This window comes from Panicum virgatum, chromosome 9K, assembly GCF_016808335.1.
Source record: "Panicum virgatum strain AP13 chromosome 9K, P.virgatum_v5, whole genome shotgun sequence".
NCBI classification, from domain to species: domain Eukaryota; kingdom Viridiplantae; phylum Streptophyta; class Magnoliopsida; order Poales; family Poaceae; genus Panicum; species Panicum virgatum.
In genome coordinates this window covers 2,547,306-2,572,648 of record NC_053144.1, presented here as the reverse complement: position 1 = coordinate 2,572,648, position 25,343 = coordinate 2,547,306, and the positions used below count along the sequence as shown (strand labels likewise).

The window sequence follows — 25,343 nt, the reverse complement described above, 5'->3', positions numbered from 1 at the left end:
AGCTTACAGGGCGGGACAATAATTTTTTATTTCAAAGAAAAAGAAAATGTTTTTCTTTCTTCCTCTTGGACTCGTCGGCGTAAATTATTGAAGGACAAATAAAAAGCAGCACTGCAATGAAGATTCTTCAAAAGTCACGTTCGGTTACTTTCAGAGAATAATTTACTTTCGAGTTGCACTGTTCCTTTTCAAGGTTTTATTAGGCCAGTCGGGGTGTTAGTCTAATTTCAATGGAAGTGTCATTGGCGTTAAATGTTATGTCATATCAGCAAATTTACTAATATAGCAGAGTTATTTAGGCCAATATCAATGAAAGTGTCATAGAAATGTCACGAGCATTAGATGTTAATACCACATCAGCAAATCTGCTGACATTGCAGAGTTATTTATTAGGAAAGAGGAGAGGCGTTAGAGGAGGGGGAGTTTAGGAGGACGAGAGATGAGTGACATCACCATGACACCGCTCTGATACAATAATCAAGTTTGTGGTCTTAATAACTATGTGAAACTATCTTCTCCCGCCCCCGCCACGGACATACTGGCATGCTTAATTAATGCCCTTACGTTACGGCCGGGTGGGTTGTCCATTCGGGGAGCAGCAGTCCATTTCGAGATTATTGGCGTGGAGCCACCTTATTCATTCCGAAAGGATGCGCGCCGCGCCAATGGAATCTTTACTCAGGCCGTGCTCGCGCTCGATGCGTGTAGGCGGCCCAATGCCCTCCAGGTCATTACGCGCGCCGCCTGCCGCCGGCCGTCCAACACCGTACCATCGGCCGGCCGGCCGGCACACTACTACAGGCTGCGCATGCGTGCATGGTCCTGTGTACCCCGAGTCCGATCCGCATCAAGTGCGCATCGGCAAGGCAGCGGCATGGCATGGCCCGCGGAGAGGCTGGAACGAGCATCGTCCGTGGCCGTGCAGTAGTGCGTAGCTATAGCATCTCTCACGTCTAGCCGGCTGACTACTTGGCTAGCTAGGCGTCGTCGTCTCCTAGCTAGCTAGCATCGATGTGTCGCCTCATGTCCGATCAGGCCGGGCGCCTTTGCATGATGCCACCATACCATGTGTGCATATCATGGCAGCACGCAGCCGCCGCCGACCACAGGACGTGGGATCTGAGGGAAAAGGAGGCAACTGGGGGGGTGCTGCGCATCGGCGGCGATGCATGTTTGCCCCGCCGGCGACGAGAGGAGGATGGAGCACGTCGACGCCGCCTTGCTGCTCGTCGATCTTAGTTACTAGTAGTGGATCAGTGGAGATAGCAAGCTAGCTAGCTAGCGTTTGGTGAGGCGTTGGCATCGGCGCCGCGGTCGGTGTGGGTCGAGCTAGCTAGCCGAGCGACAAGGGATCCATCATCTATGCATGTCCATTCCGGCCCGGATAGATCGATCGATGGAGATGGATGTGGGCAGTGGCCACTGGCCGGCCACTCAAGTCGATGTCCTCCGATCCGCGCGTGGAGCACTGCAGGCGCATATGCTGCGGCTCAGCGCCTCAGCCTCAGCTATCTCATCTTTCTTGTTGCCGGGACATGCATGAGAGGTGGCCGCCGTTACGCTACGACATCCTCGTAGCAGCTAGAGACCTCGTAGTCGTAGGGTCGGGATGCATGCTTCATCCTCTGTTTGCCCTGTAGGGGATACCTTTTTTTTCGTTAGTTTATCTTACGGCAATATTGTTTGTTGATGACAATTTTTTTTGAGTCTGCAGGACAGGTCCTGGCGATAACATTCATATATCAGTCCAGGTGACGATGAGCCGAGAGGGCGCCGAACATTTCGGGTATGGTTTTTGGGCTTGGTGCAGTGTTTGGGAGAGGTATAGGAATAGTAGACGCACAGGACGCTAGAGAGAGACGTGACTATTCATGGGCCTGGCCAGGCCGTCGTTCGTCCCGCTCTGGCGAAACCTGCAGCAAGCACACTGCTACTCTAATTTGGCTCGTGCCTACGTGCTCCGATCCTACGTCGACGGAGAGATCGACTCACTTCGCCTGTTGCGGCAGTCTGAGTTCTCACTTCGCACTCAGGCGGCGGTCAAGTTGCATGTGACCATTCTTGTCACGCTGCAGCCACCAAGTTCAGAGGGGGGGAAAACCGTCTTATATTGATCGAAAGCTACGGATACTTATTTGATCTCTGGGAATACCCTCTGAACTAGTCCAATTAGATCAGGCACAGCTCCAAATCATTAGATCAGGCATAGCTCCAAATCATACGGAGAGCACAATGGGAGGTAATGAAATACTGAATAGGGTATCTATTGATAAAATAAAAAAGTATTATTATTTAGAAGGAAAGGGGAAAATGTATATGGTGGTACCCAACACGTCAGCGGTCAGCAGCGAGGCGACGTGTAGTTTCCATTCTTTCTTTTTTGATGAGAAACTGGGATTGTATTTCATATAGAGAACTTGATGGTTACAACCCAAATTTTACAGTGACCCCCTTGAGAGAAAAAAATCACAAACTAGTTGTCGGATTGCTTATCCGGCAAGTCCACCAGGGGTATGCCCGGCAGTAGATTTGTAGGTGAAGAGGGGATTCCGAAGCCAAGAGTCAGATGGTTGTGAGATGACGCTAGGATTTAGACAAGTTTGGGCTGCTCGGAAGCGTAATACCCTACGTCTTGTGTTTTGTGTATGTATGAACTAGACGACGATGAATGATCGTATGGTGAGATGTTATGTGTTTTCTATGGGTTTTCTCATGGCGCCTTTATAGGCCAAGTGCTGTGGGTTACAAGTAAGGGAGGATATCTACTCGGGTTGTTACATGGAATCTGTCGGTGTCCCGACCCGGGGGTCCGGATCCCAACTAGTAAATGCTGCGTGTTTCCTCGTCCCAGATATTGATGCAAGAGGCAACACAGTAACGCACGGGTTTATCCAGGGTCCGGATCCCAACTAGTAAATGCTGCGTGTTTCCTCGTCCCAAATTTTGATGCAAGAGGCAACACAGTAACGCACGGGTTTATCCTGGTTCCGGCCACGGGGCCGTACGTCCAGCAAAGGGGTGTGCGAGGGCACTGTATTATCTTGCACCCGGAGTGCTTGTAGTAGGGGGTACAAGCGAGGCGAGAGAGGGAGGGAAGATCCCAAGTCCCTGCTAGAAGAGGGGTTGAGCGTGGCGAATAGCGATGTCGGAGCTCGGAGCGAGTGCGTGTGCTCTGAGTGCGGTGTAATGCATAGAGAGCCGACCGACCTAGGTGGCGATGGCAGCTAACGTCCCCCTTAAAGGAAGCCCGCCTCTTCTTTTATAGTCACAAGGAGTGATGTTGTACATGCGCAGGGGAGCGTGGAAGTCGTCGTTTTCCCCCGAATCGCGGGGTTGCAGTGGTCGAATATTGTAGGAAGTACACTGTGGGGTATGACGTCGGGTGCGGCGGTCGTCTTGGCCATCGTCCTTAGTCTTGCGGAGATCGCGCCGGCGTCCTGCCAACTCCAGCAGGCGGCGTGGTCGTCACTGTAGAATGTTCAGTCCTCCGGATGTGGCGTTCTGTGGGCCCTGCAGGCCAGGGTCCTGCGTGCACCTGCGATGGCGGGGCACGCGGCGGTCCCGGACCCCCCTTAATAAAGTGCCGGTGCACGCACTAAGGAGGTCCGAGGGTTGCGTGGCGGTCCCGGACCCCTCGAGGGGGGAGGTCCGGGACTCCGGCTGCGTGTGCTGAGTGTCCCTCCTGAGGGGCACGTGGCGTCGCCGGACCCCTTCCCAAGCAGGAGGCGGGTCCGGGGCCATGCGTGTGATGAGGTGGAGTCCGGACGGCCGGAGTTAGCAGAATAGTAACGGGAGCAGTGCCGAGAGCGTTTCGTCCCGTGTCGCAGGTCTCACAGTGCTGCCACAGCGTCCGGGATGGCGGAGCAGTGACCGGAGTTGGCGGATGGGACTCCAGTCATAGCCACTGTGGGGAATGGCGGCCTGACGCCGTCTGTCCTGAGCACTGTGGAGGAGTGGTTGGCATTCAATGCCTCCGTACGGCGGGCGGTTGAGCGGCAAGGCCGTTTGCCCCTTATGCCGAGGGGTGGCCTCGAGCGAGGCGGAGATGAGTTACCTGCTCGAGGGAGGTTCGCTGCCCTCGAGCGAGGCGGAGATGATTTGCCCGCTCGAGGGTAGATTCGCTACCCTCGAGTGAGGCGGAGATGAGGGGCGCAGTTGTAAGGATCGATGGACCAAGAGGGGGGTGAATTGGGCCTTTTTCAAATTTCTAAGATAGATAAAACAACCTTAACCTATGCAATGCTAGTAAGGCTCAATTCACCAACCGGCTAAACAAAGCAAACTACACAAGCTACCAAAGATATGAAACTAAGCAAGGAAGAGCTAAGCTATGATCTCTAAGGTCAAGCACATGAAAGAATGCATGAAAGTAAGTGCTTGAAATGAAAAAGAGTGCAAGAGACAACCGGATTTTTTCCCGTGGTGTCGATGTGTTGGCACACACCCCTAATCCACGTTGTGACACTCACTAAGAGTCTTGTCACCTCCCATGTCACCGAGATTTGGGCGCTCACTAAGAGTCTCCGTTCACCATCCCGGCGTGGTGGAGCTCAAGCCACGTACAATCTTCTTCTCCGGGCTCCCACAATCCTTGGCAAGCTCCGCGAGAAACACCTCGATCACCAAGATCGCCTAGGTGATGCCAATCACCAAGAGTAACAAGCTAAGGCCTTCACTTGAGTAAGAACCGATCACCAAGAACGGATGCACACAAGCTTCTCTCTACTCAAGTCCTTAATCTTGCTTCTTGATTGATTGAATGAACAAATATATGAATGATGAAGCTCAAGGTGGCTCTTGACTATAGTATTGAGTGTATGAATGTTGCCTGGTGTCAAGAGTAGCAAAATGACCCATTGGAGGGGTATATATAGGCAGCTCACACGAATAGAGCCGTTGGAGAAAAGCTGCCAGAAAACTGCGTAGCGCCGGTTAATCCGACGTACCTCCAATAGTCATCGTCGGTTTAACCGATGAATGTAAACTGCCCCTTCTGAAAACTAGCCGTTACAACTTGGGCAGATTAACCGACGTATCATCGGTTTAACCGGTGAGTGTAGTTGTCCACTGATCAACTGAAAAATCAAGTCTCTAGACAACTGCACCGACGTTAACTCAAACCTATCGTCGGTTTAACCGGTGTGTACAACTTCTGAAGTCCTTGGAAAAACCATCTCACTGGTCAATTGCACCGACGTCCCATTTCAAACATCGTCGGTTTAACCGGTGTACAGAACTTGAAATACCCTGGAAAAACCAACTCTGGACTAATGCACCGACGTTAAATTCAAACACATCGGTTTAACCGGTGTATTGACTTGTCCAGACTCTGCTGACTTCGTTTAACCGACGTATAGAAAATAGAGGTCGTCGGTTAAACCGGTGTTAAAGACTTTTTCTGATTTTGCCTTTTCTGATTTGAGTCTGAATGAAATCCAAATATTCTTGAGATATAAGTTGAGAACCACTTCTTTGAACTTCTAGAAACCTGAGTGACCATAGTGTGCATCCATTTTCAAATGACCATGTCCATGCTCAAGTTACTTAGCCTTAACCCCTCTTAATAGTGCGATCACTACAAAACTATAAAACCTATACTAACCGAAGTGTCCTTCTCAACCTTATGACACTTAGGACTAGAAAGATCCTTAGTCTTGCCATATAATTGAGTTGAATACCGAGATCGCCTTTTTGAATAATGAAATTGAGGGGCCTCTTTTGACATATGACCAAATGAGCGATAATGATCTATTAAGCTGCACAAACTCATTAGTCACAATAATGGTTGTCATTAATCACCGAAACATACCTTGAGGGCCTAGATGCTTACAGCAGTTCGAGGGTCCCGATGGGAGCCCTCAAGTGAAGCGGAGATCGTCCCGCGGGCCCGAGTGGGGTGCAAATGGGCCGCATGTTGGGCTTCTTTTGAGTCCTTTCCTTTCTTCCAGATTGGAAGGAGGCCGTGGGCCTTCGTGAGCCCGGTTGCCTGACATATGTTCGCGTTTGTCAGGGTGATCTTAGTACCGCGATTAGGGTCCCCCTAATCACGGTACCCGACAGAATCAGATTGGTTGGGATCCCTAGATATCCGAAATCCATATCCGTGCCTTGATCCTGATCCTCGGAGGAACCTTCCGACGTCCAGCCGAGTGCTTGTTCGCCGGGTAGTCGTGCAAAGTGGTCCTGGCCGAGTAGGTACCCAGTCGGGAGATAACTACTCGGTTGGGAGGTACCCAGATGTACCTCCGTCACTAGTTCCTATAAACTGCCGATCTTCATCGTCACTGGTGGCCGGAGCTCAAAGCTTGAAGCCGACCTCCTCCCTAGCAATGGAAAGAAGGTTTTTTATGCCGTCTTGAGCAACACATCGACTTGGACACGCCTTAAGAACGCTGCACACGACTCGACCAAAACTAATCACCAAGCATTGAGGACTCTGACGCCTCCGCCAAGAACCCTAGCCTACCTGACAATTAACCACCTAGAAGGGGAAGCAAACCATCAGAAGAGGTGGTAGATGAAAACCAACCCAATTTCACAAGTTGGTTGTCAAAACACTCATGGGGTATGACAAACCTATAGCTTCCAGCAATAACCATGTCGTTGATTTCAAGTCCGGCAACATGATTGACATTGTGGGCACAACCGGCGAAGAGAAAATCATACAAGATTCGAGAACCGACGCATAAGGAAGCAACAAAGCACCCATCGTCCGTACTAAACCCCCCACATGAAACACCATCATCGAGCACCACAAGCATACTGACATCACCGAGCACCGTCCACCACCGACACAGACGCCACCGAAATCCATGGAGGGAACAAAAGATAACGCACCTCTTCCGATCCGTGAACGGAACAACGCGGTAGAGACCGAGCTGAAGCCGACGTCATTGCTGCGAAGGAAGGGCACGGAGTTGAACTCCGCATCTGGGACACACAAATGGAGGAAACTAACCCTAACCTAAGCAAACCTAAACCTAGAGGGAAGGAGATACATCGGCCTCACGAGGTGTAGCTGGGCTAAATGAATAACACATTTTTTGAAGAATTTGCAGGAGCTCTGCTTTTATCATTTAAGTAGAGAGAGAAGAACCAAGTTCAGGTGCTTACACTGACGATATTACAAAAATTACGAAGTTCTCAAACTCTAGAAAACAAAAATTAAGCATTAAAAAGAGGAAATCTCTGGACATCCGCAGGCCAAAGCCCTTCAATGCATCTCCGCGGGCTGAACGAATAACGATGGGTGAAATTGCAGCACAACAGAGGGAGTCCAAATACTTTGTTTGAGAGCCGGGCTCATTTCAATTGGGCCTGTGGAAGATCCGGCCCACTAAGAAAACAGTAGCTATGGGATGGCCATCCGACACCTGTCTCCACTCTCCAATCTATCGGCAGTCGGCACACCCGCCGATCCTCTTCGCAGTTCGCACGCCGCCGAAGCCGGCCAGGCGGCGACGGTCCGACGGGCACGCTCTCTCCTACTCCGGCGAGGCTTCACTCACCGAACTTCCAAGGTATTCCACTTCTCCTATTTCGTCGCAGCATGCAGCCACACGCTTAGATCGATTGCTTCGACATTGTAGATTCGTCCGCTTTGGTTCCTGTCGTAGACCTAGTGTGCCAGACGATTTTGATTACCTCGATTCGCCAGATTGGGTGGAATACTTCCTGTGTGCTAGATGATCTTAGGTTACCTCGATTGATTTGGCCCTTGTGGCTGGGGACTGGTAAGGACTCATCCATTTTTCTGATGTTTTGAACTAGGATAGGAGGACAACTCAGTCAGGGATTATGCCGAGAAATTAGCCCTAACCTTCTTGAATCTTGGGTAGCTAGTTTCAGGTGTAACATGACATGGCCGTGCATTCCTAGTTCCTACAAAATGTTGTATTTCATAGGGATGTTATTATATTGTTATATGGTTATGTTGAGTTTTGGTTCGAAGGTTGAGTAGAATGAAATATCTTATTAGTTAGGGGTGCATCCAGATGTACAGTTCGATCACAGTATATTTTTATTGTAACATTCTATTAGGATGCATGAAAATTTTGCAGCAATTCTTCAAGTACATTTATTTTCTTTGCAGAAGGGCTAATGGAGGAAGAAGAGGCGCCAAATCTTCCATTAGACATCATCTACCAGATCCCGAAATACATATCCGATCCAGCCTCGCTAGCACGCGCTGCTTCGTCCTGCAAGTTATGGCGTGGTGTTATAAAGGACCCTGCCTTTCTTGATGGCCTCAAGACACGGCACCTCGACCATGGTTTCACCTCATCTCTCCTCCTTGGCTTCTTCTATCAGGACAGTGCCGAGGCTCCCGAGCACCTGTGGCAGCATCATAAGGACAAAACTCGTTGCATGGCACCGAGCTTCACACCCACTTCAGAATTGTTACCATTCACTGGTCGTAGAGAGGGCTACAATTCAGCGAGACCCCTGTCCCTTGGTGCCTTTATTCTGGGTATTGGTTCAAGCCTCAATTTTTATGAGCCTGTTGCATCCCAGGACAGCTTCCTGGTCCTCTGCCGTCACTCAAAAGACCCTGAAGGCCATTGCAGGGCAGATACTGTACGCGTCTGCAATCCTCTCACTGGTGAAGTGTTTCGTCTGCCTAACCTTCCATACAAACCACCAGACCACTATGCCTTGCTTGTTGCCGACGATAACAGCCTAGATGGGCGCGTGACCCAATCCTTCCAGCTGGTTGCCATTTGGATCAAAGGAAAAAGGTTCATCTATATCTACTACTGTTCAAAGACCAGATCGTGGTGGAGGCCTGCAAACTTTCGTGAACTAATGGCTGGCCTTTACCTAGTGTCAACCCCAGCTGCTGCTTCTCATGGTAGGATCCATTGGCTTTGCGGGTGCTGGAAAAGCTGGTCGCTCAGTCATGTTGTCACGCTGCATGTGGATGGAGAAGAGTTGTCATACCTGGAGCTCCCGTCTGAAGTGAAGCGCAGCAAGACACCGCTGCTAGGGAATTCTGCAGACGGGGGCCTTATGTTGCTGCTCATGAAAGGTCTGCACATGTCACTGTGGAAGCATAACGGCAAGCCTGGCAATGGTAGCAGCAACTGGGTTCATTCTGAAATGATCGACATGACAAGTTCCTTGCCAATGCGGGTGCTAAAGATGCATGCCATTGCAAAGGTCAGACTGGAGAGTTTCCGAGGGAAGAGTGGTGCGGTGGTGCTCTGGATTGAGGGGGAGGGTCTCTTCTTGTTCAGCCTCAGCGATCGGTCGTTGAGGAAGATTGACAATGAACATGTTACAAAGAAGTATCTCTTCTGCCCATACGAGATCGATTGGCTATCTTGCCTTGCATTCACAAACCTTGTTGATGGTTTGCTGCCACTTGATGCGGGAAGGGAAAAGGCTCAACGCAGATGGAGGACTTTGCTGGCAAAGAATATACCAAAAAGCATCAAGGCATGAGTTATAGATGGTCCTCTAGTGGCATGTCGACATGGTTTCTGAATTTCATTTCTAGTTGACTTTGTTTCTGAATTTCATTTCCAGTTGACGTTGTACATTTGTGACGTTTATTGTAAGGACTAGCAGTTTGAAATCAAATCCATGTATTCCTGGTACAATTAGATACAATTAGTCTAAGTGTCGCGAGCGTCGGTTCCTGGTTAACTATTTAGTTCTAGCATGCGCACCTTTGTCATTCAGATATATTTTCTCAACGAATGTGCAAGAAACATAATGCCACTGTAGCATATCAGGCAAGTCTTGTGAAATCAAGAGCTGAGCATCTGATTGCAGCGCAGATGCGAGGCAGCCTTTTGCTCAGTATTTATTTTTGAGTTGTTTGATAATTTTGAACTTAAACTTTTTCAAAGAAGGCAAAATGGTTTTTACAATTACCAAAAAATAAGCACCCGATTCCTCTGATTTCAGAAGCAGATGCGTTTGAAACATTTTCCAAAACACAAGTACATATACATACTCGTTCATCCTATGAAATATGAATGCACACACGTTTTACCCTCTGGTTGGTTACTTTTGAGAAATTAACTCGTATACTATCACTGAAACAAAGAAAATTAACCCAAATGATACAAAGCCAATTCGGGTTTAAGGTAAGGCAGAATTGAGTAAGACCTGGAGACTTGACGGCCCACGGAGGGACAAAGGCCATAGGAGGGGTTTCGGCCCACGGAAGGACGGGGGCTTTAAGAGGGGTTTTCTCCTCCTATCAGTAGTCCGTTCTGTGGTTTCGCTGCCTGCCTCTCCGGTCTCCGGCCACCGTGCTCATTGCACCCGGCGATTCCCTTCGCAGCTCCCTCACACGGAGCCGATCCGGCGGCGGCTGCCTCCCCTCCTGCTCCGGCGACGCTTCGCTCTTCTCAGGTCCGTCTCTCCCAAGTGCAGTTACTCAATAATTTGTATCGCTTGGTTAGGTTACGCCGCCTTGGGGAGTTGGGGGCTTGGAGCTGCTAGAACCGACGGCTTCGCTAGCAGACTGGGCGGGTCCTGCCTAGGTACTAGATTTTAGGTAGCTCGATCGATTTGACCCTTGTTTTGGTTCTATTCACTCTTGTTTTGATCTTAGGGTAGCCACTAACGGTTTAATCAGTCGGGGATTCTGCTCATAACTTATCCCCTAACATAGACGAACAATGTGGCTTCTGTTCTTACTGTTCAGCCTCTTGATTAATATATTTTTTCTCTAAGATAATAACCTTTAACTTGTAGTTCTAATATAAATTCAACAACTTTCGTTCTATATTTCAAGGGACACTTTGATTTTTTTATTTCAGTCCAAAAGGTAGAATAGGGAGAATGTCTTTGTATTGTCCCGATATTCATTGCAGGATGCACCCATATCCATATGCACAGTTTGGTTAAGCTTTTGGAGTTTATATTAGTATTTGAGAATCTATTCTTCTGCTGATAACATGCTAACATAATATTTTTGTTCTCTTTTCCATGCAGGAAGGGATAACGGAGAAAGACAAGATGTTGCATCTTCCCTCAGACATCATCTACAAGATCCTGACACAGATATCTGATCCAGCTTCCCTCGTGCGTGCTGCTTCATCCTGCAAGTTATGGCGTAATATCATAATGACCTCTACCTTTCTTGATGGCCTTAAGATGCAGCACCTAGGACATGGTTTTGCCTCGTCCCTCCTCCTAGGTTTCTTCTACCAGGACAATACCCAGACCTCCTTGCACTTGTGGCAACACTACATGGAAAAATGCTATAGCTTGGAACCAAGCTTCATGCCCACCTCCTTATTGTTACAATCCACTGGCCGGAAAGAGGGCCGCAATGCAGTCAGACCATTGTCCCTTGGTACCTTCATCGAGGGCTTTGTTGCAAGCCTCAACTTCTATGAGCCTATCACATCTCAAGACAGCTTTTTGGTCCTTTGCCATTGCTCACGAGACGCTGCCACAATACTGGATGTTGTATGCGTCTGCAATCCTCTCACTGGTGAAGTGTTTCATATTCCTAACCTGACATACACACTAAGAACAGACAACTATGCTTTGCTTGTCACTGATGATGTCAGCCTTGATGGGCAGATGTCCCGATCCTTCCGACTGGTTGCCCTTTGGACTATAGGAAATAGGATCGTCTATTCCTACTATTGCTCAAAGACCAGATCATGGTGGAAGCCTTCAACTTCTCAAATAATGCCTGGTCTCTTTGTACTGTCTTCCTCAGCTTCTGCTGGGCATGGTTGCATCCATTGGCTCTGCGGGAACTTGAAAAGCTCGATGGTCACCCATGTTGTCACACTGCATGTGGACAGAGAAGAGCTATCACACCTGGAGCTCCCATCTGAAGCAAAGGGCAAAAAGTTGCTTGCAAATTCTGCAGATGGTAGCATTTTGTTGCTCATCCTGAAGGACCTTCAGATGTCACTATGGAAGCACAAAAGTGAGTCCAGCAGTGACTGGGTTTTTTCTCAAATGATCGATATGGCAGATTACTTGCCAATTAACAACGCTGTGTTGCAGTCAAGGGCAAAGGTAACATTGGAGATTTTTCGAGGGAAAAGCGGTGCAGTGGTGCTCTGGGTTGAGAAGGAAGGTCTTTTTTTGTTCAGCCTCAGTGACCGATCGGTGCGGAAGCTTGACAATGAGCGTGTTACAACAAAGTACCACTTGTGCCCATATGAGATGGATTGGGTGTCTTGTCTAGTAGTCACAAAGCTCATAGCTGATGGCTCATCGTCTCTGGATGTAGGAAGGAAGAAGGTGCAAGGGAGATGGAATACCTTGATGACAAAAGTATAGAAAAGACGCATTAGCTTTGAGGCAAGACATGCTGTTAATCTGGTTTGTGGGTGCCATGACAAAGATGGTGTCATTGTTCTTAAGCCATTGTCGGTTCAGTTCAGTCTATTGACGCTGACATGGTATTTAAGTATGTACTCCCATATGGCAAGTATTTCCTCTGTAGTCTGTATTGTGTTGCATCATAGCTGTTCAACCTTGTTTCCCTCCAGGAATGTGCTAGTTGTTTCCAATGTAGCACTGCCATGCTGTGCTTTCTCGGCAAGGGCATGCAAAATTAAGAATGAACTACTTGATTTCTGTGTCATACAGATACAGTGCTCCATAATTTCTGAATTGCAGCATGGTTGGTGCTAGTTTTCATTCTGTCAAATTAGTTCTTTTGAAGAACGTTGCGAGGAATTACACTATTGAGTTAATATGAATACGGAAAATTACCAGAAAAATCCCTTTAAAAGAAATTGCATCAGCGATCTTGTGGCTGCGGCGGCCACAAGACAGATGACCTCCTCCGGCCAGGTTTGGGCTTTTCTCAAGAGTGCATGCATCTCCTACCTAAGGTTGGTGATCACAGCGCATGATTCCGTTAAAAAGAAATGATTAGAGCTTGTGAAGTAGACGATTACTTCTATCAGTGACGAGATCCATGCTCTGTGCTCCGATGAACTCCATGAATGAACTCTAGAAGAGAGATCGACCAACTAGGGTTCATGAGTTTAGGGTGTGCGTTGTCAGAAAGATTGGAGTGAGTGAGGGATATAATTCTGAAAGATTATTATCTGAAAGCCAGTGTGCCAGTTGTTGACCGGTCAGGTCATCTCAGCAACGTACTTATAGCTTGAGGCTCAGCCCATTTAAGAATTAGCCCTTTAAGAAAAAAACGCTGGGCTGGACCTTCCTTCGAGAACAAAAAATGAAAAAAAGATTTTTTTTTTAAAAAAAGAATAAGTACCCCTCAAAAAAGGGAAAAAGAATAAGAAAATAAACTGTTTTCGAAGGGGGAGATGGGGACAAATTGGTTTTATAGGAAAAAAAAAATTGATCGCCGTGTGTGCTCTTCCGCTCTCATCGGCCCGTCAATTTTTTTTGCACGCGCTCAAGGCGATCTCGCCGGCCGACGGCGACCTCCCCGCCCTCTCCTGTCTCCTCCTACGGCTAGGTATCTCTATTCTCTATAGCCCCTGTCCGGCTGTCCCCCAAAGTGCAGGGCGCACCCATCTTACTAGTTAGGGTTCATGTATTAGATTACGTCGATGAGTCCGCTTTGATTCTTCGTTATATACTTCGTCGAGAAGAACCACTGCTATCGAGCAACTAGATGAGGTTATCACTGATGGCTTTAGTTTTCTTCCTCTGGCTGCGTAGAGAACTAGAGACCGGTTGAGGATTCTGCTTGGAAAATTAGGCCGAACACTGACAAAACAATACCGGATGTGTTTTAGGGATTGATTAACATGATCGCGTGCTCTTAGCTCTGACAAGGTGTGGTTTTGTGAAATGTTTACGACCAAGTGTGATTTCTTTATTAGTTGGAGTACAGGCTAATTTAAATAGTCTGTCTGTAACGTTGAAATATATTGAGATGGATTCAAATTCGTTACTTTTTTTTTGAAACAAACCAGGCAGCAAACCTGCCAAATTCGTTATTTGACTATGATGCCAAAGTTTCTACGGTTCTTTCTATTTCTTACAGCACATCTAAGAGAATAATTGGCTTTGAATTTGCAGAAAAAGGATCATGGATGATGGCGTGATGCTGCAGCTTCCGGTGGATATGGTCGACAAGATCCTGTCTCACATCACTGATCCTGCCTCCCTAGCACGCCTTGCTTCAACCTGCAAGTTTTGGCGTAATATCATAAAGGGCAGAACCTTTCTTGATTGCCTCAGGAAGCGCCGCCATGACCATGGTTTTACCCCATCCTTGCTCCTTGGTTTCTTCTACCAGGACAGCAGTGAGTCTCGTCCACAACTATGGCAGGATTACAACAGTAAGTGGCGCAGTATAGCACCAAGCTTCATGCCCATGTCTGAATTGTCACAATCCATTGGCAGCAGAGTTGGATGCAATGCCCTCGCACCAGCTAAACTTTGTACTTTCATTCGGGGTCTCGGTTCCGAGCTCAACTTGTACGAGCCCATTGCATCTCAAGACGGCTTCTTGGCCCTCCGGCACCAACCACCAAGCACTAATGGTCAAGCCCGGACACACAAGTTTTGTGTCTGCAATCCTCTCACTGGTGAAATCTTCCACATTCCTCCAATTGTAGTTGCATCACCTAACATAGTGACATGTATACCTTACTTATCACCGAGGATATCGACCGTAGCAAGTTGATTTCTCAGTCCTTCCGGCTGGTTGCCATTTGGATCGTACGAAGAATATTCAGGAATCAGGATTGTGTTCTACTGCTCAAAGGCCAAACGTTGGATGTGGTTTCATGACATTGAGCTAATACCTGACCTCTATGTGGTGCCATCCCCTGCTGCTGCTTCTCATGGTGCCATCCATCTTCTCTGTGGCAACTCGACTAACTGGACCCTCACTCACATTGCTACTCTGCATATCGCTGCGGACACACACACGAAGCTGTCCTATCTGGAGCTCCCTCTTGATGCTAAACGCAGCAAGGCACCATTGTTAGCGAGTTCTGCGGATGGAGGCTTTCTGTTACTCTTGCTGAAGGGCGCACAGCTGTCACTCTGGAAGCATGGTATTGGTAGCCACACCGCCAGAAGCTGGGTCCTTTCTGAAACAATCAACCTGGCAAGTTCCTTTCCGCTGAGGGCTAGAAAGAAGATCAAGTTGGAGATGTTTCTTGGGAAGAGTGGTGCGGTGCTGCTTTGGGTTGATGGAGAAGGTCGCTTTCTGTTCAGCCTGGGCGATGGGTCGATCAGGAAGATTGGCAATAAGCGTGCCACAAAAAAGTGTAGCTTGCGTCCATACGAGGTCGACTGGCTGTCCTGCCTCTCAATGATGAACCTCATTGTCGATGAATCGATGCTGCTTGATGCTGGAAGGAAAACAATACAAAACAGATGGAGGAAAATGGTGGCAAGGCATATGAAGAGGAATAAAAAGCATCTTGATGGCCAGGCATAGCTTCTGCTTGGTCCGTTGATAGCAGGGAAACCATGAAGTTCACACTATCGATTAACGCACGTTTCTGTATTGTTGTCATGAGTGCGAATCTAATACCGTATTCCAATAACATTCACTTTGGAACCTTTTAAGTTTTCACTTTTCATTTGTGGTGCCATGTTACATCCTAAGAGCTGTCTGAGTTGCAAATCTAATCCGTCTGTTCTCTTTGACTCCTGATTCCTGAATTGTTTCTACATTTTTACAGGACTGTAACATTCCCGTATCTACCGTCTCTGTTTATCCGGATACCACTGGTTGTCTGCTCATGAGACTAGAGTTTTTTTCTCTCTCAAGAATGTGCATTGAATGTACACACACACACATATATATATATATAGAAAACCAAAATGACTAATAATTTGGGGTGGAGAGAGAGTACTCAGTAACCCATGTCAATTAATTACAGATTTTGTTCGGCTTAAAGCCAATAAGCCAGTTTAAGCTGGTTTGTTTCTTCAAAGAAGTTTAAGCTGGTTCGGTTAACTTGTACGTTGCAATCAAACTCACTCGAGAGTCCAGAGTGCTGCTGTATAGTAAAGTGAGAAGGCACCAATAATTTAATTGACACTATTTTTCTGCAATTTGATTGGCACTACTCCTATGATCTGTTCTTCTGCTTTTGAGAGTTTTTTTTATGCCTTTCGAGTTTGGAGAGGATTTTAGCTCGTCGGAGGTATCAATTCCTTCCGAGCAGGAGGGCCCTACAAAACTGAAAGCCAAAGGAAAGCTAAAAGGCTCTGTCGGCTCGACCCGACCAACACGACCCACTTCCTCGACCCGACCGGACCAACCAAACCCTCCCCCGTCCCCTCACATCCCAACTCGTTCGCCGGCGGCGGCAGGAGCAGGAGCAGGAGCAGCAGCCATGGCGCCGGTCGATCCCCACTCCTACACCGACGGCGCGCACCCGGTGGTGTCGCACGCCGCGCTCGCCTTCTACCTCGACTTCGCCGCCTCCACCATCCACGCCTCTGCGCTGCTCACCCTCTCCGCGCCGCACTCCGGCGACCTCGTCCTCGACACACGCGCCCTCGCCGTCCACTCCGCCACCACTGCCGCCGAACCGCCGGAGCCCATCCCCTTCTCCCTCGCCGCGGCCCCCGACCCCGTCCTCGGCTCGGCGCTGACCCTCACCCTGCCCCCCGACACCACCTCCTTCCGGCTCACCTTCTCCACCTCCCCCGCCGCCTCCGCGCTGCAGTGGCTGGCCCCGCCGCAGACCGCCTCCGGGCATCCCTTCGTCTTCTCGCAGTGCCAGTCCATCCACGCCCGCTCCATCTTCCCCTGCCACGACACCCCCGCCGCGCGCATCACCTTCTCGCTTCTCCTCAACGTCCCCTCGCAGCTCTCCGCCGTCGCCGCCGCGCGCCACGTCGCCCGCCGGGACCCGCTGCCATCCGACCACCGCGGTGCGTGCGACGACGAGCTGTGGTGCGCACCCGGACGCATCGTCGAGGAGTTCCAGATGGAGCAGTCCGTGCCGCCCTACCTCTTCGCGTTCGCCGCCGGTGGGATCGGGTTCAGGGACCTCGGCCCGAGGACGCGGGTGTACGCGGAGGGAGGGGACAAGGTGCTGGACGAGGCGGCGAGGGAGTTCGCCGGGGTGGAGGAGATGGTCAAGGTAGGGGAGTCGCTGTTTGGGCCGTATGAATGGGAGAGGTTCGATCTGCTCGTGCTGCCTCCGAGCTTCCCTTATGGAGGCATGGAGAACCCCAGGATGGTGTTCCTTACTCCGACTGTGATCAAGGGAGACGCTGCAGGGGCTCAGGTTGTGGCGCATGAGCTTGCGCATAGCTGGACTGGCAATCTTATTACTAACAAGACCAATGAAGATTTCTGGCTAAATGAGGTGAACGAACTCTTATTGTTTTTTATGTTGTCGTTGTCATCCTTTCTGCTACAAATAGTGTTTTCCCCTAATTTGGTGTAGGCTGTCCATTATTAGGTGGAAAATCTTAGTAGCAAAGTCTTCTGTGGCGTTGAATATTTGTGTGAGCGAAATATATGCAGTTCATTATGCATGGTTCAGAATGGATTGAACTGTAAAATCCTGGTTTAGATCAGGAGAATTTTGCTCTACAAGAACTATGTTTCTGTACAACATAAACGGGGAAGATATATACTATGGTTGTACATCTTCTGCTAGATTGGTTCCAATCCAGTTGTGGTCAGGGTCAATGTCAGGCACCATGACCCTGGTATCATATATCTATCTAATCATTTAAGACTTCAACATTTTCTCTGACTAGTGTGTGAAATCTTAAGTCTCTTTTCCTCTAGTTAAGTTGGGAACTGGTAGAGAGCATAATTAGTTTGACATGTCACAAATCGTTGATGGGGGTTGGTCGTGCCTAAGCTTGACAACTACATGTGGGTATTTTATACTTAGTTTTGACATGTCACAGTCTCATATCGTTATTGCTGCATATAGGGATTCACAACATATGCTGAGAGGAGGATTGTTGAGGTGGTGCAAGGGGAGGAGCGGGCAGCATTAAACATGGGAATTGGATGGAGGGGGTTGAACAGAATGATGGAGAGGTTTAAGGATAACATGGAGTTCACCAAATTGAAGCCGAAGATGGCAGGGATTGACCCTGATGATGTGTACTCTGAAGTGCCCTATGAGAAAGGGTTCCAGTTCCTTTGGCGCATCGAGCGCCAGGTGGGTGGGAGTATGGAGCATTGCTACTGTTTCACTCCACATTACAATATTCATTCACTAAAAATCTAAAATAATTAGCATGTTGGATTGATATCTAATTTGTCTTGTCCTCTGCTTGTTGATTGCACTAGATTGGCCGGCCTGCTTTTGACGAGTTCTTAAAGAATTATATTGCCACATTTAAGTTTCAATCAATAGACACAGAGACATTTCTTGAATTCCTGAAAAAGAACGTACCTGGGATAGAAGACCAAATTGACCTTCAACTTTGGGTTGAGGGGACTGGTATTCCTCCTGATGCCATGGAACCAGATTCAGCTACTTACAAAAAGATCTGCGCCTTAGCTGCAGAATTCAAGTCAGGAAAACTTCCAAGCGAAGATGAGGTAGCAGAATGGAGTGGGCAAGAATGGGAGCTTTACTTGGAAAATCTACCCACAGATGTTGAAGCCTCACAGGTATGTATTCTTACTGAAGCCTTCTCTCATTTATTAGTATGTTTGAAAGCTACCCTGCTGCTTCTGATGATTCTATTGAGAATTTGGCGAGTACGTATGGACTGTTATGGCTTCAGCATTTTGGTCCAATCATCAATTTTTTAGTACTGCAGACTGCTGAAAAGTGCCTATTCTACTCATTTGGAATCCCGACCTTTGTAGCATCCATGTTTTATTGATTCCAATCAAGTTATGCAAAACTCCCAAAATAGAACCCATGCTTTTTTTGAAAAATCATTATTTAAGTGGAAGGTGTCCTAGAATTGGATTATAGAATATAGATTGAAATGAGCGGTAGAAGCATATAGGTCTACATCAACTAAGAGCCTTTATTGTTCTTTTTGTTGTGGTAGAAGCATTTAGCGTCAAGTGAGTTTGTTCTTTGTTTAGTTAACTTGGGTACAATACTAGAAATGTGCTGCATTTGTTAGATTATGTGGTTTGTGGGCTTTGTCAATCAGGGGTTAGCTGAAAGAAAAAAATAGTAGTCATATGCAGGAGGTTCTACTTCTGTCCCTTCTCCGTTTAGTATTAATCCGTAGAATATGTGCAGATCAATGCTGAAAATTACATTGTGCTCTCCAGTCTTTGGACTTCTTGAATATTGAGATTGTGTATGTTAAAAAACATTAGTTTCGTTTAGTCATGAAGAGCCCTCTGTAGCTAGTTTAGCAAGTTGAATATGGCCAGCTCTATAAAAATTGTATTTACATCAATACTCACTGGCAAGTACTAACACAGAGCTGCCTTTCATATCTGTAGCTCATTCAAAGCCGTTTTTAATTTAGCTTGTTGACTAATGAGACGTACAATGGAAATGTTCTGCTGTTCAGGGCAGTTAGTTTTCATCTGTAACCTGCTGTCACTATGCATGAAAACCTTTGGCTTGCTGTTACACAGTAGCATGTTGTGGACCAGATTTTCTCTTTATGACACAATAATACAACATAAATCTCGAGTAATTTAAAGATCAACTGCTCACATGCCCATATGTTCTCTATATGCAGGTTACTGCTCTTGATGAGCGGTACAAGCTATCTGAAAGCCGTGACTACGAGGTCAAAGTGGCGTTCCTCCAGCTGGCAATTCCCGCCGGGTGCAAGTGCTACTTCAACGAGGTTGAGAAATGCTTGAAGCAGGTGGGAAGGATGAAGTACCTTCGCCCGCTCTACAGCTCACTGGCCAAGTGCTCCAGTGAGGAGAAGATGCTGGCCCAGAGGATCTTCTCGGAGGCTCAAGAATTTTACCACCCAATAGCTCGCAGTGTTGCGGAGGCCATTTTGTCGAAGCATAGCTAAGATAGCTGCTGTTGTTAAGTGAATCCATCATCCATGGCCTCCTGGTTCATGGTTGGGAGCAACGGAACATCTGTTGTTTGCTCAGTCGCTCTTTTTGCATAAAATTATCGCCCATCCAGGAGCTAACTTAGGAAAAACTGGATACCTTGATACTTCGTCCTGATAATATGTGGACTCATAACAGTATTATTACCTAAGTACTGTATCTTTTGGAATTGCTCATGGTATTGCCTAAAATTTCCGATATTGCAAGTCCACTTCATGCACTCAATTTGTGAATCATGATAAATGGGTTCATGACGAGGTGATTCCTCCTTTTTTTTTTGTCTTTTCCTGAAGTTAGTGATTCGTTTTGTTCTGCCACATCTTCATTGTGTACATGTGAAAAGTTATCCCAATATGTAAAGGCACGTCTTTGTTCAGGCAGAAACTATAGAAGGCCAGCTCAAAAACAAAACAAGAAGAAGAGAAAAATAAAAATTAGGGAGGCAGTAGAATTTTTCAAAAAGATTTCCGTTGCCGGGACTCGAACCCGGGTCTCTCGGGTGAGAGCCGAGTATCCTAACCAGCTAGACTACAACGGATTTTGTTACACCTCCTTGCGCAGAGCTACTTGATCGACAATTCCGTTTCGTCCTTTGACCGGTTGTTCTGTGCATTTCTCGCGCTGGTCGTACTTGCGCGTCAAATATCCATGCATCCGTCCAGATGTTTTCGCCGCAGGTCAACGTTAACCCCGCGCTCGCCTGGGCGGAGAAAGCTGCGGCGAGAATTGGGGGCCCAGCTCCTAGCTTCACGTACAACCACATCAAGAAATAGATCAACTCTAAAGATGGCAGATTACAGATCAGATAACGAATAACCCCCTGGTTTGGCGCCGAAGCAATCTGCGTCGACCTAAAAGCCCACTAGAGTTGGCACACATATATATCTTCCAAGCTGCACGCCATTGTTGACGCCATTTTGTCCAAGGAAGCTCTGCTTGGGCACCAAGGTCCAGGTAACCTGCAATTCCATCTCTTGTACACGTTGATCCATGTCTCCATGACCCCTAGTGCAGCTTCATTTTCTCCTAGTGCAGCTCGGCGTTGAGAGGAGGCGCCATGGGGGGCGGGAAGGACGGTCATGACTCCTCGGGTGCGGACAAGGGGTACCACGGAGGGTATCCAGGTGGATACGGCCAATACCCCGCCGGTTACCCTGCTCCACCAGGTGCGTATCCTCCCGGACAAGGGTATCCGGTCCCACCTGGTGGGTACCCACCTCCGGGTGGCTACCCTCAACATGGCGGATACCCGCCGTCGCATGGCGCATACCCTCCGGGAGCGTATCCTCCGAGCGGGTATCCTCATCAACCTACCTACCCACCAGCCGGTTACCCTGGTCATGGTCCACCAATGCCCGGTATGTCCTCTCTTGTATTGTGTGTTCACTATCTCATTCTTTTTATTTGGGTAGGCTTTGGTGTTGGTATTAGTAAGAGTGCCATGATTTGTTATAAAAAAATCTTTCACAAAAATTACTCTAATAATGTGATGTTTGAAAACCATACAATTCCAACCCTTTTACTCAGGTCATGGTGCTATGTATGGAGGTCACGGTGCAGGGGGCTCTGCAGGGTACGGCGCGGTGATCGCCGGAGGCGCGGCGGCGGCAGCTGCAGCGTATGGAGCTCACAAGATGTCCCACGGCCACGGAGGCGTCGTCCACGGGATGTACGGCCACCACGGCAAGTTCAAGCATGGCAAGTTCAAGCACGGCAAGTTTGGCAAGCACAAGAAGATGTTCGGTAAGCACAAGAAGATGTTCGGGCGCAAGTGGAAGTGAAAAAAGGGTGAAACTAAACCGCAGCTATTGCAACGCCTGGAGATTTTGGACCGGCAAATGTTAAAGTTCGACACTATGTTATTTTGGCCCGTTCGCTTTTTGTTCTTCTTATTTTGATCTTGGACCTCATTTCAAGCAGCAAAGCGCCGAATGATCTAGCTAGGGTCATTCTAGTCTGTTTCACATTTTGCTAGAAGGAAACCTCGAAGTTTCAGAAATGAGAAATACAAGTTTGACCAAGGAACCAAACATTCCTCTAGATGACCGAATTCAGGCTAACAATCAGGTTCGTTGCGCGAATGTACATGAACGTGTGTCCTTGTAAATACGCTACATTGCACGGCCTCGAGTCGAACGGCTGGTAGGCGTAGCGGCGAGCAGTCCACGACGTTCCGCCGTTCAGTAGCGTGAGGCCCTCTATCGAGCCATACGAGCTGAAGCTTGTAGTCATCACCGAGAAGGTAGAGAGCCGCGCTGCCTCGGCGACCAGCGAGATCACAGGGGTCGTCTCAACAACCTGCGCTTCTACAAGTCCAATAGGGTGACCGGCGAGATCATAGGAGTCTTCTAAACCACCTATGCTTCTACAAGTCCAATAGGATGCCTGTACAAATTTCCCACACCGAAGAGGCATAGCCCACACAAATTCTCTATTCTTAGAAAAAAGAAAAAAAATGTGTTGAATTAATGCATATAATTGTAGAATAATGAATTCCTAATCTTGGAAAAAGCTCAATTTAATCCCTTCAAGTATAGCCAAAGTTTAAATAACCCCCTAACGGCCTAAACTATACAATTTAGTTCATTATATTTTACCCCATAATATAATTTGTCTTTTTTTATTTCTCCATACACAAGTTGAATTTTAGTTTCAAAATTTTCAAGGTAATAATGAACATCACGATGCATATTTAAAAATTATAATTTTTTCATCATTAGTTTCATATAATTTTGAACTCCAATGATTAATTTATTAATAAATATCCTAACCTATCAAAATGCTGATAAAAAATTATGATGTATTATTTTAAAATATTTTATGATTTGTTCTATCATCTTGTAAAATTTTAGCTTAAACCTCCACCTATGCATGGATAAATAAAAAAGATAAATTGTATTAGGGGTAGTTTGAACCAAAAAGGACATAGTGGGGGGGGGGGGGGGGGGGGGGGTTAAATGAATCCCAAAAAGGATCTAGGAGGTTATCAAACTTTGGCTATAGTTTAGGGGGGAAAAAGAGTTATGAGAAATAATGAAGCAACAAAAGGAGCACTTGAGGCCAATTATATTCAAAGCATCAAATTTATTGATGTAGAGGTAATATATTACTTTATTTTATGATTTCCAACTATATCTAACCACGGGCAAACAATAGTTGCAACAAAAATGACAGTGCTAATTGGTAAATATATTGTTCAACCAGAGATGCATATGTGCACTTGTCCTTGCTGGCAGTGATACGCACTCAGTTCATGGGCACGGCCTCCATTCATACGACTTATTATCCTTGCAGGCAGTCCATTCTCCATTTCCAAGCAGCCCTAGCAGAAACTCATATTTCCTGCCCCCTAGTTTGTAGGCCTTCCTGAAACTTACAGTCACCTTCTCGAGAGATGTGGCGCTTTCGAGCACGAATCGCAAGAACCGGAGTTCGCAACCGGTTGCTGTCAATCCCCTAAACTCTGCTTCACGAAGCATGGCTAAAGAGACTTTGTTAGAGGTCCAGAGGTCCTCATGGTCGCAGATGAAAGCCAAGTCCCCAGCATCTTTTGAGTAAATGTCATCCTGTTACAGTATGGACGTATACGCATGATGATGTAGTTTAGTGCAATGGAAAGGAAGGCTTATGAACATATACATAATATAATGTGTCATTTAATTTGCTCACCCTCTTATTAATCCATCCAAGATCCTCGCCGTCTAGCTGGAGACTGAGGTAGCTTAGATTGTTGAATCGTGTGAGGAGGCCTACGACGCCATCCCCAAGTGAATGACGCTCAGACATAGGATAGATCAACTTTTACAGCCAAAGATGTGACGTTGGGAAGCTGTGGTATCTTGTCTTTGATCAAGTCAACGCAATCGGCTTTTCTCTGATCAAAGTTTGAGCAACCGAGAAAGGGAATGTACATACATACATTATCAGCAATAGATCAAACTGAATCTTAAAAATGTCAGAGATTTATACTATTAGGTAACGATTTAACCAAATTAAAGAAGCAAATTCAGATGCACATTAGCTGTATATATTTACCAAAAAAAACTGCAAATAAAACTGAAGGAGTGTGCAGCAACAGTAAATAAAATAAAGACAATCATATCATATATACGTACGTTTCTTGGGATGTGAAGATCCACATGAATGCATGAGGCTGAGCTACATCGCTTCAAGAGGCCGATGCAGGTGTCGTTAATGTCGCTGTCGTCGTACAAGGGGTACATATACGTATGAGAGCACAAGCTGATCCCGAGGCGCCGCACGCACTGTGACAGACCCACCGAGTTAAAATGTTTAATTAAACGTAACCGTCATCGTCTGGCGCATTAGCTTAATTAAGTGTAACTTGACAGGCTGTTTCCAACCCACGGGCCGACCGAAACACACCAGAAGTCTTGCACGAAGGCGAGCGCAGAAGGTACCAGCACGATATAAACTTACAAAAATAGCAAATTATATTAAGACTTTTACAAAACAGCTTTAAATTTAAAATTTACAAAAGAAAAGATAGCAGCGGAGAAAAATCTAACTTACAGAGCATTTTTACTAGAGAATAAATGAAACAAACTAAATAAGTCGAGGACTACCGAGACGTGAAGACAAGGCGCCACATCGAGCCCACCGATGTGAAACCTAGTTAGCTCCTATACCTGAAATAGGGTAAACAACAAACCCTGAGCAACTAATACTCAGTAAGACTTACCCGTCTATTGGGTATACTTAGCCCACATATTCTAGACATGTAAGCTTTTTGGCTAGTGGTTGTTTTTGCGGAAAAGAAGCAATTACAGGTGAGTCCTTATTTTTCCATGTTTTAGTTTCAATATAAAGTAATCAATTTACTAATCCTCTATGATTTGCAAATCTACAGCAATCATGGTGAACAAATCAATAATTAGATAATATCAGCCCGCAACTCATCTCTTTTAATTCATTTCCTTGCTACGATGTGACCAAGAGATCAAGGCTCTCATGACCGCGAGACACGACGAACCGATCCGATTTAACCTTGCAAGGTGGACCTAACCAACACGACACGCAAAAGCCCCGCCGGACCCCACGCACCAACATTTCCCTTCCCCGCCTCGAACTACAGTTACCAGCCCAACGACATATGGTCAGCCGAGCTCAACGTGAGACCACCAAAAGTAAAAAATATGCATCACAATTCTCCGCGACTACTCGACTCGCCCCAGGAGTTGGGTGCGGGTTCCTGTACTTTCGAAGCAAAGCAGTACTCGGCTTACCGGTTTCGACTACTTCCTACTCCCGGCATGCGGCTAGTACAATTCAATCCCCGATCAGCACAGCCGACAACGAAACGGTCCTTAATCAACATAGATGGGGCTACACCTTCCCCCATCCGGTCTCCCAACCCATATCTTCCATCTTGAATATAATGATTCATATCCGGTAACACAAAGACATC

The 25,343-nt window shown here is 47.1% G+C and overlaps 4 protein-coding genes and 1 non-coding gene across 5 annotated transcripts; 4 read left to right on the top strand and 1 right to left on the bottom strand.

The window, feature by feature from the left end:
- The first annotated feature begins 7,387 nt into the window (after positions 1–7,387).
- On the top strand, positions 7,388–9,621 carry LOC120649291. Its single transcript, XM_039926049.1, has 2 exons — positions 7,388–7,520; positions 8,093–9,621. The coding sequence occupies exon 2, from the start codon at positions 8,101–8,103 to the stop codon at positions 9,442–9,444; it is 1,344 nt and encodes a 447-aa protein (XP_039781983.1). The 5' UTR covers positions 7,388–7,520; positions 8,093–8,100; the 3' UTR covers positions 9,445–9,621.
- A 589-nt stretch (positions 9,622–10,210) lies between these two features.
- On the top strand, positions 10,211–12,587 carry LOC120649290. Its single transcript, XM_039926048.1, has 3 exons — positions 10,211–10,365; positions 10,951–11,905; positions 11,986–12,587. The coding sequence occupies exons 2-3, from the start codon at positions 10,975–10,977 to the stop codon at positions 12,048–12,050; spliced, it is 996 nt and encodes a 331-aa protein (XP_039781982.1). The 5' UTR covers positions 10,211–10,365; positions 10,951–10,974; the 3' UTR covers positions 12,051–12,587.
- Positions 12,588–16,170: 3,583 nt separating this feature from the next.
- LOC120649289 (leucine aminopeptidase) lies at positions 16,171–20,140 on the top strand. Its single transcript, XM_039926047.1, has 4 exons — positions 16,171–17,258; positions 17,841–18,074; positions 18,206–18,532; positions 19,579–20,140. The coding sequence occupies exons 1-4, from the start codon at positions 16,275–16,277 to the stop codon at positions 19,867–19,869; spliced, it is 1,836 nt and encodes a 611-aa protein (XP_039781981.1). The 5' UTR covers positions 16,171–16,274; the 3' UTR covers positions 19,870–20,140.
- A 240-nt stretch (positions 20,141–20,380) lies between these two features.
- TRNAE-CUC lies at positions 20,381–20,453 on the bottom strand. The gene has a single exon. It is a non-coding gene; the product is annotated as a tRNA-Glu (tRNA).
- A 519-nt stretch (positions 20,454–20,972) lies between these two features.
- On the top strand, positions 20,973–21,772 carry LOC120648462 (glycine-rich protein A3-like). Its single transcript, XM_039925240.1, has 2 exons — positions 20,973–21,273; positions 21,443–21,772. The coding sequence occupies exons 1-2, from the start codon at positions 20,973–20,975 to the stop codon at positions 21,694–21,696; spliced, it is 555 nt and encodes a 184-aa protein (XP_039781174.1). The 3' UTR covers positions 21,697–21,772.
- The last annotated feature ends 3,571 nt before the right edge of the window (positions 21,773–25,343 follow it).